This window comes from Mytilus galloprovincialis, chromosome 1 (assembly GCF_965363235.1).
Source record: "Mytilus galloprovincialis chromosome 1, xbMytGall1.hap1.1, whole genome shotgun sequence".
In the NCBI taxonomy this organism is placed as follows: Eukaryota; Metazoa; Mollusca; class Bivalvia; order Mytilida; family Mytilidae; genus Mytilus; species Mytilus galloprovincialis.
Window position 1 is genome coordinate 115876516 of NC_134838.1, and position 16202 is coordinate 115892717.

General features: G+C 31.9%; 1 protein-coding gene across 4 annotated transcripts in view; it reads left to right on the forward strand.

Annotated features, from left to right (window-relative positions):
- LOC143052847 (putative inositol monophosphatase 3) overlaps positions 1 to 8769 on the forward strand; it is a 28488-nt gene extending 19719 nt beyond the window's left edge. For 3 of the 4 annotated variants that reach the window (XM_076225962.1, XM_076225971.1, XM_076225981.1), the window contains exon 6: positions 509 to 8769. In XM_076225962.1, the coding sequence (XP_076082077.1) occupies positions 509 to 765 (257 nt within the window). In that variant the 3' untranslated portion in view covers positions 766 to 8769. The remainder of the gene's footprint in view (positions 1 to 508) is intronic. The other variant, XR_012971272.1, reaches the window with a different exon arrangement.
- Positions 8770 to 16202: the final 7433 nt, after the last annotated feature.

Below are 16202 nucleotides of genomic sequence, written 5' to 3' on the forward strand. Positions count from 1 at the left end.
CTGTTACATTTTAAAAGGCAATATTTTACAAAACGTTCATTAACTCTAGCATTCCTGGATTGATTTCCTCCAACTTTACATTTTTGTGAGGACTGATGCAAGGAAGCCCCCTCCTTAATTTATTTGTTTATTTTTGGGTTGGTTGCTTCAGAGTTTAATTGTTTAATTGTAAGATTTAAGTTAATTTTTCACATATTGTACCATAGTTTAATTTTGCAGGCACCGATGGAGTGGACACTTCACATAATTGCTGGAATTGGTGAACATTAAAAATTTTGGGTTATTTGCAGAGCCAATTCATTTGCTTATGATTAAATACCTTTGAAATATCCCATTTTTTCTTGCAACAATTTAAAAATGCACAATTATATTGAATCATGCGCTCTTGGTGCAGCTGTTTATTATCGATGACAGCCACTCTGTATGATTGTTTAAAGTAAGATTAAAAACTTATAATCTAGATGCCCTAATGATTTTTTTCATATTTTCTGTTGTTTTTTTCTTTCAGGCTATAAAACTTTAGAAGTAATTAAAGGTAATGCAGATGCATATCTTCACACAACAAAAATAAAAAAGTGGGATTTATGTGCAGCTAATGCAATAATAAGTTCTATGGATGGTAAAATGACAACATTACAAGGAGATTTTATTGACTATTCATCTACTACAGATAAAGTGGTTTCAGACGGTTTATTAGTGACTTTGTCAAATCATTTTGATTACTTGAAAAAACTAGCAGGTGCTATGAAAAAATCTGATGCATAGAGTATAGTTATTCTTTAAGTATAATTATATAGGGAAATTTGTTCATGATTGTTAAAAATGCAAATTAGCTATTCTCAACACTTCAAAACTATAAATCTCACATGTTTTCTAAGATTCATAACCAAGGAGTTATCTTATGGGCTAATACGAAAAAGGCATACAGGTAGTTGTATAATGGGTATACTTGAATACAATGTTCATCTGTACTTATAACAGTTTTGATACATAAATATAGAAAGTGGATATTGAATGGTCCACTTTAAAAATGGTAACACAAGTTATGATTGCTGTTTTAAGTTATAAATATTGAGACTTAGTATGTAAAGATATTTTAGGGGAGAAATGTGAAAAATTTCAGTCTCAGAAGGTTTCTTAAATTGTTATGTTCTAAATGATGATTTAAGATAACTTGATAGTTTCAAAATTAAGAGTTTTCTGGTAAAGCCTTCAAATTATTTGGTTATCTAGTCATTCAAACATTTGTTGGTCTTAATGTTTAAGTGGGATAATTACTGAAATATAGCTCTTGTAATATGGTTTGTGAGGTGATAATTATTTATTTCTGAAGCTGTGTGGGTATAAAATGTGTAGAGGTTTTTAGGTAGATATGTTGAGATATATCAAATTTATTATGAACAGTATTATTATGATGATATTTATTAGTCTACTCTGGGACTAATATACAATATAATAGTCCCAGGTCTACTAAGTCTACTCTGGGACTAATATACAATATAATAGTCCCAGGTCTACTGTGTGGCCAATAATTGGTTTGTATGATTTTATTGTTGCTAAATTCTTTAGTCCAAGTCTAAAGTTAAAGTAACAGAAAATACACTTCTGATATTAAGTGAGAGATCATTTTAATAGCTTGTGCTGATTTTGCATTTCATCATATGCACAAGGGTCATAAACAGAATAGTCAAACCATGAAGTGTCATTTTTTTAATTCACAATTCCTTGAACACTCAGCGGATTATAAAAAGCATGAGTATGATATTAAGAAACCATCATACTAATAGATCATGGATCTTCTAGAAGATCAGTTTTGCCAAAATATATATTATATGTTAGGGTGTACACAGTAAAATATTCTAGTCTTTTTATTCTTTCTGTAATGATCAAACTATTGTTGTTAAACTTTTCCTTTGCTAGTCATTTTAGTTTTTATAGTGATATTGATTATATTTTAAGTTACTTTGCATTATGCATTCATACATATCCATTACTGTGTTACTTATATGTGTTGAGCTACATTCATAAATATTTTATATAAAGGACAAGTTACAAAAAAGAGTTTTAACTGAAAGACAATTGCTTTAATGCTCAATAAACAGATAAAGTACCTGTTACTGAAATAAAAATCTTTTGTAAATATTTCACATGTTACTGGAAATGTTTTATTTACTGATTTTGGTTTTAGTTATGTATATTGATGGCATAAAAAAGGAAGGTTTTAAGAAAGCAATTGGAAAAATGAATTTCAAAAAAGAAAATTGTAATCCATCAGAATTGTCATATTTACTATGTAAATACATGAGCCCAGAAGTATATGCACAGCTATCAATTTCATATCACAAGTATAGAAATGATCTATTATCCAAAACTTGATTGATATCCAAATTTTATGATGACCTATAGTTGCTAACATCTTTGTCATTTGGTTTCTGGTGGATAGTTGTCTCTCTGGCAATCATACAACATCTCCTTATTCTATATTATCCAGATGCATTTGTGAAACTGGGTTCCAGAACCAAAAAAATGTATAATATTTTGGTGAAGTATTGGCTGCCAACAGTTTCTTTGAAATAACTTATGAACCATTCAGGCAATTTTTTTTAAACTATCGTATTTGATACTGATTTCAAAATGAAGGTCGTGTTCCATATTGACGTAGTTCACTTATTACAGTTCAGGAGTTATGGTCCTTGATATATGCACTTTATGTCCATTGGTACCGATTATCAGGTTGTGTGCATGTTGATATTGTAAAATATCAGCTGCAAGTCACAATATGAAGGTTTTTGTCGAGTGAGTGCAGCAAACGAGATCAAAAAGCCTTCATATTGTGCAGAGCACAAACTTATCAAGGTCAGTTCAAACATAATGACGTCGCTGATATGTCCGGATTAGAGTTATTAAGGCCGGGTCCAAGTATTTGACGTCACAAACCCGTGATATGCAATTTTATTAAGAGCTGAGCAGAATATTATAGACAGTGGGATGCTCGATAACATTCAATATCTTTCAATGAGCCCTTTTACCAATGGTTTTCAAATTATAAAAATATTACAAAAGGAAGGTCAAGTTGGATCTTTTGCCATGTCAGTAGTTATGGTCCCTGACCTATTGGACAGCTTATGCCTTCTTCAGCTTACTGTACAGTACTATGTATAGGTTTTAAATATAAAAGGAATTTATTCTTATTTCAGTGAATTCCCATGTAGAAATGTATTAGTCATGCACAGTTAGATCAATTAAGACCATTGTAGACATGTTTTATAAAATGTATCTTTGTTATTGTGTTATTTAGTCCCCTATTTCTACTTCTATTTAGTAGAAGAATGTAATTAATGTGTTTTATAATTGTGATTGTCTTCCAACTTGTGCTACCAAAGATGTATTGATTATCCAATATGCATTCCATTATATTTCAATTAAAATAATGCTTTAGTTAGATATTTCAGGACCAATTGGAAGCACTGTAACTCACTTATGAGAACACAGTATTTCATGATGTTGTACCTTTACAATAACTAGAAAAAAATGTCATATTGACAACTTGTCCTTTTAACAATTTAGAATTTTTAAATCAGTGCTTTCATATTTATTTATATTTTTTACTTTGCTTTTCTCCCATTACACTTTGAGGCATTATAGCATGGTATTTGTGTAGGTCATTTGTTTTATCTACTGGTATGTAATGAAAATACAAAATTAAGTTTAAAATCCTATTATTTTTGTTTTTTGCTTTACAATTTTTCCAATAGCATTTTGTATTGAACAGTAAAATTACTACAAAAAGAAAATCAAGAATAAAACCAGCTGTCACCTACTTATCCATACAAAAGAAATTATGCAGTCATTCATTATGAAATTGAATCAAATCTGATGTCAAAAAAGAATTTGAACATGTATTTAATACAGTAAATTAAACGATAGAGGGAAAGTTTAGCTTATTTGTTTGCTTGCTATGTGACCTTTTCATTTTCTTTTAAACCATGTTCCCATGAGAAATAGGTGAATTGGTGGATAGGATTCAAAAAAAATTCTGGGAAAAATTTTCCACTTGCATTATGACAAATCTTTAGAGAAAAATTTCAGTGACATCTGAAAAAATAGTTGTGGCAATTTTTCTGGTCATGTTAAACTTTGGTCTTACTTAATCCCTACCTTCATTGAACACATGCTGACTGAAGAAATTAGAATGAAAGGTCAAAATATAGAACATGACTTAAGGAAAAATAGAATTTAGGAAAAAAGTAATCAGCATACAAGTAATAAATTTCATTACAATGTGTATAATTATTATATATGTAAATATATTGTCATACATGTATAAGGACATAAAGTATTGTAAATATTTTAGTACTATCATTAATTGCATTATGATATAGACTTTTGTGTCAGAATTTTCTTCTGGTGCTAATTTTTTGTTGTTCAATCTCTGCCAATATTTAAGTCAGTTTTTCCTGCTTCTCCATCAAATGAAAAAAATCTGTTTAAATTGATAGTCACTTTTATTTTCAGGGTGAAGTAATTGTGTATTGAATATTAAGTTCTATTTGTTTAATATGTCAGTATATTAGCTTCAAATTATTCTACAACTAACCAAAGGTTTGAATAGTATACAAATCCTTGTATTAACTTGACAAATACTTTTTTTATATATATATTTTATTTTCATATATATATTTTAAAGTGGGGTATAACATGTCTTAATATCAGGTGTTGTGCATAATTGAATGTTTTGACTTTATAATTTTGCCCCTTGAACATGCCAAATACTAAGATTTATGTATATTCTTCCAAACTTATTAATCAATGATTCTTGTCATACCGGATTTATTTTTGAATTTTGTTCATACTTTATATTCATTGTAAATATTATCATTTCTCAATGAACAAGAGAATTTTTTCATCAATTTTTCATCAAGTCTTTATGTACAACTGTTAGTTAACATCTGTTCGTAAAAAACATTAAAGTATACAGTGTATTTTAAACAGCAAATGTTGTGATTCATTTTACACTGTATATGAACAAAGTAAAGTTGTTAGGTTCCTGCTCTCAAATGTGATCTCCAGGGGTGAATCCAGGATTTTTAAAAGGGGGTTGTAATTCCATAAGCGGATATAATACTGCCTAGAGATGCGAGGCTTAATTATTTTGGATGATTCATGCGAAAATATCATGCGAAACATGAAAAACATTAAATAAATATTGGGGGGCAAATATAGCGGGATGGCATACACCATCCCCTCTTGATCTGCCACTGATCTCTTTGATGTTTTTATGCTTCAAATGTACTAACAAAATAGTCTTTTTCTTACACTGATATTTCTATTGGCATACATTATGCAGCAAATCAATTTTGTTGAGGGCTTTGTTTTATTGTTTAAACATATCACATGAGATTTTTTCCCTTAAATTGGCAAATTTTATATATCATGTTAAGAATTATTGATTCTTTACCTTACAAACAATAATTTGGTAATCTTTTTATTGATAACAATAGGACTAAAGTAGTAGATGCACAGATGTACAGTGATCATATTAACTTATTTTAAGTCCTTGAATACACAAAAAAATGTGTTGCTTAAAGAACAAATTAGAAGTCTTTTCTGTTATTCAGATGAATACCGATCATTTTATCTTATTTTAAGTCCTTGAATACACAAAAAATGTGTTGCTTAAAGAACAAACTTGTAGTCGTTGCTGTTAGTCTGTGATTGTAGCGAATAACCTGATATAATTTAATTTTGGATGTAAAGCGTCTTCTGATTGGCTGACGTTATTTTGTTATCAGACCATAGACATAATTTAGTCATGTGACCGTGACGTCATCAATGTTTTTTCAAGGTTTTCTACGGTTTAAAATGGAATTTAGAATTAAATTATAAGAAATGACTTTAATATTTTTTCTGTCTATTCGAAATAACATAAAAAATGTTGTGCACACTGTTAAATAACCCGCTACGCGCGTTATTCAGTGTGCACTACATTTTTTATGTTATTTTTTCATAGACAGAAAAAATATTACAGTCATTCCTTAAATAGACAATATAGATGTACACCTTTTAATTGAGAGTTTCAGGAAAACATTTCAAAAGACCATAAACATTTCAAGAAATCATGAATTGCATTTATATTACAGCAATTACAACAAAAGTGTGTACTTTTCATTGGCTGAAAGTAAACTCAGAGCATTGCAATATCAAATTGTATTTCTCAATAAAATTCAATGTACATGACTGCGTTTACTTCCCATGACATCATAACTACAATGCTTCAGACTAGAGGCTCTAAAGAGCCTGTGTCGCTCACCTTGGTCTATGTGAATATTAAACAAAGGAAGCAGATGGATTCATGACAAAATTGTGTTTTGGTGATGGTGATGTGTTTGTACGTCTTACTTTACTGAACATTCTTGCTGCTTACAGTTATCTCTATCTATAATGAACTTTGCCCAGTAGTTTCAGCGTAAGTGCTAGTAAAAATTTACAAATTTTATAAAAATTGTTAAAAATTGACTATAAAGGACAATAACTCCTTAGGGGGTCAATTGACCATTTCAGTCATGTTGACTTATTTGTAAATCTTACTTTGCTGTACATTATTGCTGTTTGAAGTTTATCTCTATCTATAATAATATTCAAGATAACCCAAAACAGTAAAATTTCCTTAAAATTACCAATTTAGGGGCAGCAACCCAACAACGGGTTGTTTGATTCATCTGAAAATTTCAAGGCAGATAGATTTTGACCTGATAAACAATTTTACCCATGTCAGATTTGCTCTAAATGCTTTGGTTTTTGAGTTATAAGCCAAAAACTGCATTTTACCCCTATGTTCTATTTTTAGCCATGGCGGCCATCTTGGTTGGATGGCCAGGTCACCCGACACAAATTTTAAACTAGCTACCCCAAAGATGATTGTGGCCAAGTTTGGATTAATTTGGCCCAGTAGTTTCAGAGGAGAAGATTTTTGTAAAATATTACCAAGATTTACGAAAAATGGTTCAAAATTGACTATAAAGGGCAATAACTCCTTAAGGGGTCAACTGACCATTTCGGTCATGTTGACTTATTTGTAAATCTAACTTTGCTGAACATAATTGCTGTTAACAGTTTATCTCTATCTATAATAATATTCAAGATAATAACCAAAAACAGTAAAATTTCCTTAAAATTACCAATTTAGGGGCAGCAACCCAACAACAGGTTGTCCGATTCATCTGAAAATTTCAGGGCAGATAGATCTTGACCTGATAAATAATTTTACCCATGTCAGATTTGCTCTAAATGCTTTGGTTTTTAACCGGATTTTTGTGACAAAAATGTCGGTTATTGATTTTTGAGTTATAAGCCAAAAACTGCATTTTACCCCTATGTTCTATTTTTAGCTATGGCGGCCATCTTGGTTGGTTGGCCGGGTCACGCCACACATTTTTTAAACTAGATACCCCAATGATGATTGTGGCCAAGTTTATCTTAATTTGTCCCAGTAGTTTCAGAGGAGAAGATTTTTGTAAAAGTTAACGACGGACGCCGGACGCCAAGTGATGAGAAAAGCTCACTTGGCCCTTTGGGCCAGGTGAGCTAAAAAAGGTTGTAAGGGTTGATTGTGCCAACATTTAAAATATGGCCTACGGTCAATGCTTTTAAACGCCAATACAATTACAAAAAGACACAAAAAATTACATTCATTTCATGAATTTTGTAGTATAATACATACAAAGTTTAAACATATTCAATCCTATTTCTATTAAATAAATACCCTTTAATTTATTTATTTTAATTTATTTATATTAGCCTACCATCTGTGATTATAATATTCCATTTTTTTATTATTTAAAGTGATTTTATGTATAAGGGTTTATTGCAATTTTTTTCATAGAATACTGAATAAATTTTTAGCACAAGAGGCAAAAGATACCAAAAAGGACATTTAAACCCTAAAGTAGAAAAACAAACTTACAAAGCTATATCCCATACTGATACTGCCAATACCAGAATAACTGTTTGACTGAGGTCATTTCTATTTCATATGTAATTGAAAATTCACATGCACTTTAAACAAAAACGAAAAGAGGGGAACTATTCATGTTAATCCTCAGTAGAAAACCTGTATTATGGTCAGCTGTATACAATTTTCAGTACAGACTTAGCTTGGGTAGAATTATTCATATACATGTTAGATAACCGTTATCTTGGATTTGATTTGTATCAATGTGTTGTATTGCTCATTTTATATTTAGTGTTTCTGATCTCTTAGACATTGTAAATTATTCTTAAATGTATATCAGATTAACTTGGTAGACATTGTGTATTATACTTATATGTACATGATGTATATCAGTAATAAATTAATTGGCCAACAGGAGGAAAGGTAGCAAAATTCGTAGTTGTGAAAGGTGGAAAAAGGTTTGAATAAATAAAATATTTTACTGTGAATTATTCAATGAGTAAATACAGTTATCTTATGTATTCAAATAGTTAATGGACCATCAAAATAACTTCAAACCATGAATGTTGACCACCAAAAGGTATTCTTTGCATCTGTTTTCAAAAGGTATTGAATTGTTTTGTGAAGTTTATTTGTACCACAGAATGAGAATTTTGCTTGTTATATATTTGTCATCATAGTTAAGGTTTTCCTGTTATATTATTTAGAAGTGTGATGTAAGATAGAAAGTATGTGTATAGATGGACTATTGTTAATTTATGTTATCATTGTCATTTAAATGAATATCAATATATATAATAAAAAGCCTTAGAATATAACTATTATGATTATTACATTGGCCACTTTGTTTGAAATGGAATAGAGAATGGAAAAAGGGAATGTGTCAACAACCTGACTAATGAGCAGAAAACAGTTAAAGGCCACTGGACTTCTGCTAGAAAATCCCAGAGCCGGAGGTGGTCTACAGCTGGTCCCTTGAAAATAATGTATTATACTAATTCAGTGCAAAAGACTTGACTTTTGAAACATGCATTGAACCGAAATTTATTTAACACATACATTAAGCATTTGTACAATTTACAGGAATTTCGGTGCCAATAATTTATGACAGAAAGGTTTTTGGTCATATAAGTGATAAATTTCTTGTGCACTGAACATCTATGGAATTAAATTCATAAATAATGGTTGGTTTATGACTGTTACAAATGTCAATGATTAAACATGACAGTCATCTGTGACTCAGAAGTAAGTATGTCCAAACATATAAATCAACCTCTTCAGGAGATCATCAAACTCAACATTTATTGGTCCATTTTTTTCCAATCTTTGCTAAGTTTAAGCAGAGTTTTTGTCTTATAAATAAAGCAGAATATGGATTATCACACCAACATTTAAAATTCAATTCTAAAGAAATGCAGAGATTTGGATATGTGGTGTTTTGTAAAAGAGGGACGAAAGATACTAGAGGGACAGTCAAACTCATAAAACGAAAAAAAAAAAACTGACAACCGTGGCTAAAAATGAAAAGACAAACAGACAAACAATAATAAACATGACACAATATATAAAACTAAATAATAAGCAACACGAATCCCACCAACTGGTGATGGCATCCTTAAAATTTATGCAGAAGGGATGATTTAAACTTCACCATTTGGAACTCTTGGTTTAATTGCTTGCTTGTGAACAGCAACCCTCTATCAAGAAAATCATGATAGGAAATACAAGCACGGGAATATCATATCAATTGGGAGATATATACCCTGTATGCAGGTGCTGCTGGAATATTGCTACTTAGAAATGGAAAGCTGAAATCATCTCTTCTGTCGTAAAGTTTTGTTTTCAACCTACCCTCATTGTCAATCCTAGATGTAAGTCAAGATATGAAGCCAGCTTAACTGTATATGTTGTGTCCTTTATCTTTAGTTTGATTTGATAGATGCGTTCCACGTAGTCACCTAATTTTGAATTATTTAGTGAGAGAACATCATCTTTACAACGGAAAGTTAAGTTAAAGAATATTGCTAATTTCTTATCTTTCTTCCTAAGAAGTCCCTGTATGAAGTCAGCCTCATAATAATAATGAAACAAGTCGGCAAGAAGAGGGGCACAATTGGTTCCCATTGGAATGCCGACAGTCTGTTGAAAAACACGTCCTCCGAACGTAACAAATATGTTGTCAATCAAGAAATCAAGCATCTTGATAATGTCAGATTCAGAGGATTTTTTGTTTGAATCAGAGTGATCCTTTACAAAGTAGGATTTATCCCTCCCTAAGACAAGACACTTGTATCTACATTGGTCTTTTTTTTTTATGTAAGGTAAAAGTAATGGTTTGCCGTTTCTAGCTGCTACTCCTTTTCCATTATAGCTCATTATAAAAAAAAATAATCAAAGTTATGTCCCTTTGACCGTAGTTAAATCTTAAAGAATGTTTAACCTGTTTGATTTTGTTTTCCAATGTTGAAGTTGATTTTATGTGAATTTTGAGGTTTATAACTCTATCTATACACTAAAGGGTTAGATTGGGTTGATTTTAGTTTCTTAAGTTCAATGTTTTGATTAAAACAAAATATAGAAAAAAATGTTTAACTGTAACCTCCACTTAAACTGTTTGATGTTATTTTTTATTCTTAATGCCTTCATTCAGAAAAATATGATTGCGTTTAATAAGTTTAATTGATATTTGTAAACACAGCTTGTGGTTATTGAAGCAGATTGTCCCAGATGTTAACCAATGTTTGAAGAGAAAAATGCACAACTGTGTCAAGCATTTGTTTCATCGAACAAAACAGTTTAATCCTACGTAAGTCAACCTACTTTGGTATTGACAACATTAGTAATAATTTCATGATCGGGAAATTCAGAATATTGTGTATGATTATAGGGGACGCTTATGGTGTCAATAAAAAGGGGTACAACTGTGTGTAGATTCCATTGGATAACTATCTCTTTGTTTCTAAGCTTGTGATGTATACTACCATAATAAAGATGGATTTTACGTACTCCAAAATATACCTATATGCCTGTAATTTGTTTGGGAAATCTTTTTTACTTCCAAAGTTCACCTCACTAAGTCTTATCAGTTTCAAAATTTGGTGACTATGTGGAACGCATCTATCCAATCGAGCTAGAGATAAAGGATACTACAGATACAGTTAAGTCGGCCTCACATCTTGACTTACATCTAGAAATTGACACTGAGGGTCGATTGAAAACAAAACTTTACGACAAAAGAGATGATTTCAGCTTTCCAATTGTGAACTTTCCATTTCTAAGTAGCAACATTCCAGCAACACCTGCATACGGGGTATATATCTCCCAATTGATACGATATTCCCGTGCTTGCATTTCCTATCATGATTTTCTTGATAGAGGGTTGCTTCTCACAAGGAAGCTATTAAACCAAGAGTTCCAAATGGTGAAGTTGAAATCATCCCTTCGTAAATTTTACGGACGCCATCACGAGTTGGTTGACCGTTATGGAATAACCGTTTCACAAATGATATCGGATATGTTCCTTACGTCGTAACTACAATCCCCTTCCCTTTCATGAATGTGACCTACCGAATTAGACTATTTACCGGATTTGTTATCACATAAGCAACACGACGGGTGACACATGTGGAGCAGGATCTGCTTACCCTTCCGGAGCACCCGAGATCACCCCTAGTTTTTTGGTGGGGTTCGTGTTGTTTATTCTTTAGTTTTCTATGTTGTGTCGTGTGTGCTGTTGTTTGTTTGTCTTTTTCATTTTTAGCCATGGGGTTTATGAGAATTTTGATTTATGAGTTTGACTGTCCCTTTGGTATCTTTCATCCCTCTTTCAGGATGACGTTGTTTTTTTTTTAATTTAATTTAAGCTAATTCGTCTTTTGAAGTTTCACCTACACTCACAAGTACAATTTGAAACTATTTGAATACAGCATACGTTTTCCTGTGGAAATTAGTGCCACAATATCAATATAGTATTGCATGTATACTTTTTGCACCTTTTCTGATCATTATAGGTCTGGGACTCCTTTTACAATAGATCTTACATCATCTTATTTTTTCTGAATGCATTTTTCTGTTGTTTGTTATTTCTGTTTCTCACGAAAGCAGATTACAAACTATGCAGTTCAATTTCAAACTCAGGTTACTATTGTTGGCAATGGAGACAATTGTAACTTTCTAAATATTTTTGACTTCTTCTTGTGTTGTTATTTTACACTTCTTTTCAACCGCTTCCTTGGTCTCCTTTTTTATTTGTTGCTTGTCATCACAAGTTCGCGCCTATGTTTGATTCATTTTAGACAATTTTGGCTGTTATTCTAAGATACTTTAACTTTTGATTCGCTTAAATATTACATTAGTCTAGATTTGTTTCACAAACGTTTGGACCCGAGCTCATCTGATGATGTTACCTCTAATAACAGGTGTCATAAGATGAATTGATGCAATCAATATCTGCAACGTTCTACATCACAAGGAGGTAACATCTAAAATTCCTATTTATTTTCAAAATGAGTATGTTCCTATTGTATCCTACAGTTACACCAAAACCAACGCACCTAAAATATTTAACTATATACAAGCATTGCAGGACCTTGACTTAGAACAATACATAAAAAACCCTCCGACATGTGACTGTTCCCACTCGCCTCATAATTACAATTAATGGTCATGTTATAACTGGGGATCTAAACATAATTCAACATGAAAATCTCCGAAAGGTGATTTCTCATGGTCCTAAGTTTAGAGAACCCCAACACATCAATTGGAACCATAACTTCAAAATGATTATGGATTCCATTGAGGACTACGCCAGAGCACGGGCTAAGCGAGAAGAAGTTGAACTGGACACTTTGTCAGAATGGGTTAAAACTATCAGGTCTCTGATAAAACATCGCATTCACAAGTTGAAAAACTGTGTGAACGATCGACCAAGGTCTGTTTTCAGAGACATAGAGGCCATGAAATTTCTATCATCTCTTCATGATAAGTATGTTGTTGTTCCTGCGGACAAAGCTTCAAATAATATTGTCTTTGTATGTAAATCGTATTACTACGAATGTCTTGTAAAAGAATTGGGTATAAAGGAGCAATCAGGTAATCCCACATACAAAGACATATCATTTGACAAGGATGAGATTTTAGCAAATCATAGGTCCTTCATGGCTTCAATAAACATTACATTGAGCATCAAATCGGAGGACTTACCTTGTTTGTATTGGATACCAAAGCTTCATAAAATTCCGTACAAACAACGGTATATTGCTGGCTCATCTTCATGTTCCACTAAAGAATTGTCCATTAGATTGACTAAAATTCTGTCCGCAGTGAAAGAGTGTCTTCAGAAATACTGTGAAACTGTTTACTCGTGTAGTGGTATTAACCATATGTGGATTCTTAAAAATTCTAAAGAACTTCTAGACAATTTTAAATCTCGGTCTTTTTCTGAAATTAGTTCTATCAAAACTTTTGATTTTTCAACCCTGTATTCCACCATTCCCCATGTGAAATTGAAAAATCGCCTTAAAGAAATAATCCACAATGCCTTTCAACATAAAAATGGTAGCATACGCTATAAATTTATTACTTTGGCATAAGGCATATTTCGTTAATAGTGACAAACAAAAAGGTAAAACATGCTACACAGAAGAACAAGTGGTCAGTATGCTGGAGTTTCTTATCGACAACATATTTGTTGAGTTTGGAGGTAGACTTTTCCAAAAAATGGTCGGCATTCCTATGGGAACAAACTGTGTGTCTCTTCTTGACGACCTCTTCTTATTTTCTTATGAATCTGAGTTCCTCCAGACACTCGTCAAAAACAAGAGGATCAAAGAAGCCAGATTATTTAATTTCACTTTCAGATATATTGATGATGTTCTTTCCATTAACAATCCGAACTTTTCTGATTGGGTTCCGTTAATATATCCCCCAGAACTAGAGATTAAAGAAACAACAGACACGGCTTCCTCCGCCTCATTTTTAGACTTATATCTCGAATTTGACTTACACATTCATCTCAGTACCAGAATCTATGACAAACGAGACGATTTTAATTTTGAAATTATAAATTTCCCCCACCTTAGTAGCAATATACCAACTTCACCTGCACATGGGATATCTATTTCCCAACTTATTCGATATTAAAGAGCGTGCAGCTCCTACTCAGACTTCGTAAAACGTCATCAGTGTCTTAGTAGAAAGTTGATGAACCAGGGGTATGTCAAAGAACGTCTCGTCCTTTTTCTAAAAAAGTTCATCGGAAGGTACCAAGACCTTGTTGATAAATATTCCGTATCAACTTCACAAATAATACACGATGGTCTTGATGTATAGACTCTGCGTACTGATGTTGTTTATCATCTAAACAACGTGTTATATCGTTCTTTCATTTGTCTTTGTTCTATTATTAATATTACTTTTACTGTTGAATGGTTTTATGTGATATCCGTTTGACGTGGCTCGGTACTTATACATCTCGTCAATGTGTTTGTATTGTCTTTCATTTTTGTTGGCGTGTTTTGTATATGCGACTTTTTGCATTTCTTTGGTTCTTATAACGTGACTCTGTACTTTAAAAGATCCCGTCAGTATGATATTGTTCTATTTTATCTCATTATGATGTATTTCTATTATGAATTACAAAATACGTTGGACCATAAACATCAAAATCATTCAATCGCGTAGTGGAATTAACTATTTGTGGATTCGTATAAATTCTATATATTACTTTTGAACTATTTTCAATCTCGGTCTATTTCTGAAATTCATTCTTACATACTTTTGATTTTTAACCCTATATGCTAACATTGCCTATGTAAATTTTAAAATTGTTTGTATGCACATTGAACGACAAATCTATGTGACGTATAAAATTTTCTGACGTCAGACACACAAATCAATGAATGTGTTTGTAGATAGATGGTTTTTGTGTTCTGTTAAATTGTTCCTTTTAAAATTGTTACACGATGGTGGCTGATGTACACATATTTTGACTATTTAATTTATTGTGTCTGTTTAGTTAACGCATCAATGTAAATATCACGAAATTTGATGAGACTGTCATCAAAGTGAGAGGGTTAGCGCTATAAAACCAGGTTTATCCACCATTTTCTACATTTGAAAATGTCTGTACCAAGTCAGGAATATGACAGTTCTTGTCCATTGTTTTTGATGCGTTTTGTTATTTGATTTTGCCATGTGATTATGGACTTTCCGATTAGATTTCCTGAGTTCAGTATTTTTGTGATTTTTACTTTTTACATGTAAGTTAAATTTCAAATAGTGCAATCTTTGTAGAGCAAGTTTCAAAACACTTTCAGGTGACCCCAATCTCAAATCAGAATCATTATTTTGCAGCATTTTCTAAGCTGTATGCTTGAGATAAAAATACGATACTTCTTTGAAGTCATTAAAAATGACATTTCTTTTGGATTTATATTGTTTCCTCTTTTGGATCTTTGCATCTGAAACCCTTAAACCAGTTGTTGGTACCATACGGGTTGTGTTTTTCTCGTATAATTCATAATGACATGGTACTTAACCCTAACAGGAGGAGTTGTCGTTGATTTTCATATGATGAAGACATTCTCTTTTGATTAGTTTAATTGAGATACGGAGCTGGCAAATCAGTAACACCTTAAAGTACTGTGTTAATCTAAGTTGATCATTGTCATTTTGCTTGGTTTCTTCTGTTACCTATTCCAACATCGTACTCGGAGCAGATTTAAACTGAGTTTTACTATGTGTATATCTATGTGTTTGTTTATTCCACATTGGCTGCTAGATGTATAGGAGGAGAGTTGAGATCTCACAAACCATGTATAACCCTTGGTTCATTTGCATGTTTTATGAGATCTAAAGGTTGACTCGGCGAAAACAAGGTCCTTTCATAAATTCATTTTAATTCCTTCAAATGGTGAATAAATACAAGAGCATTGACAGAGATACTGGTTAATGCATTTAAGTTTTGTCTAATTCCAGATCTAATTCAAAGGGATAATTTTGCCCTGACGTGGTACTTTTTTCCATTCCATATTGTAACACGAACAAATCCTTGATGTATTAAAAGAAATTAAATTGCATAATAGAAGAACATTTAAAAACATTGCATCTTCGAAATAAATACTAAGTCTTATTCAGTATACAGAATGAAGAGTGAATTCTTCTCTATGTGTATGTGTTTGTATGTGTTATAGAAGCGTACGTGTTTCATCAAGTATACTAGAGCCCAAAAGTATGATCTATAAATCAGACC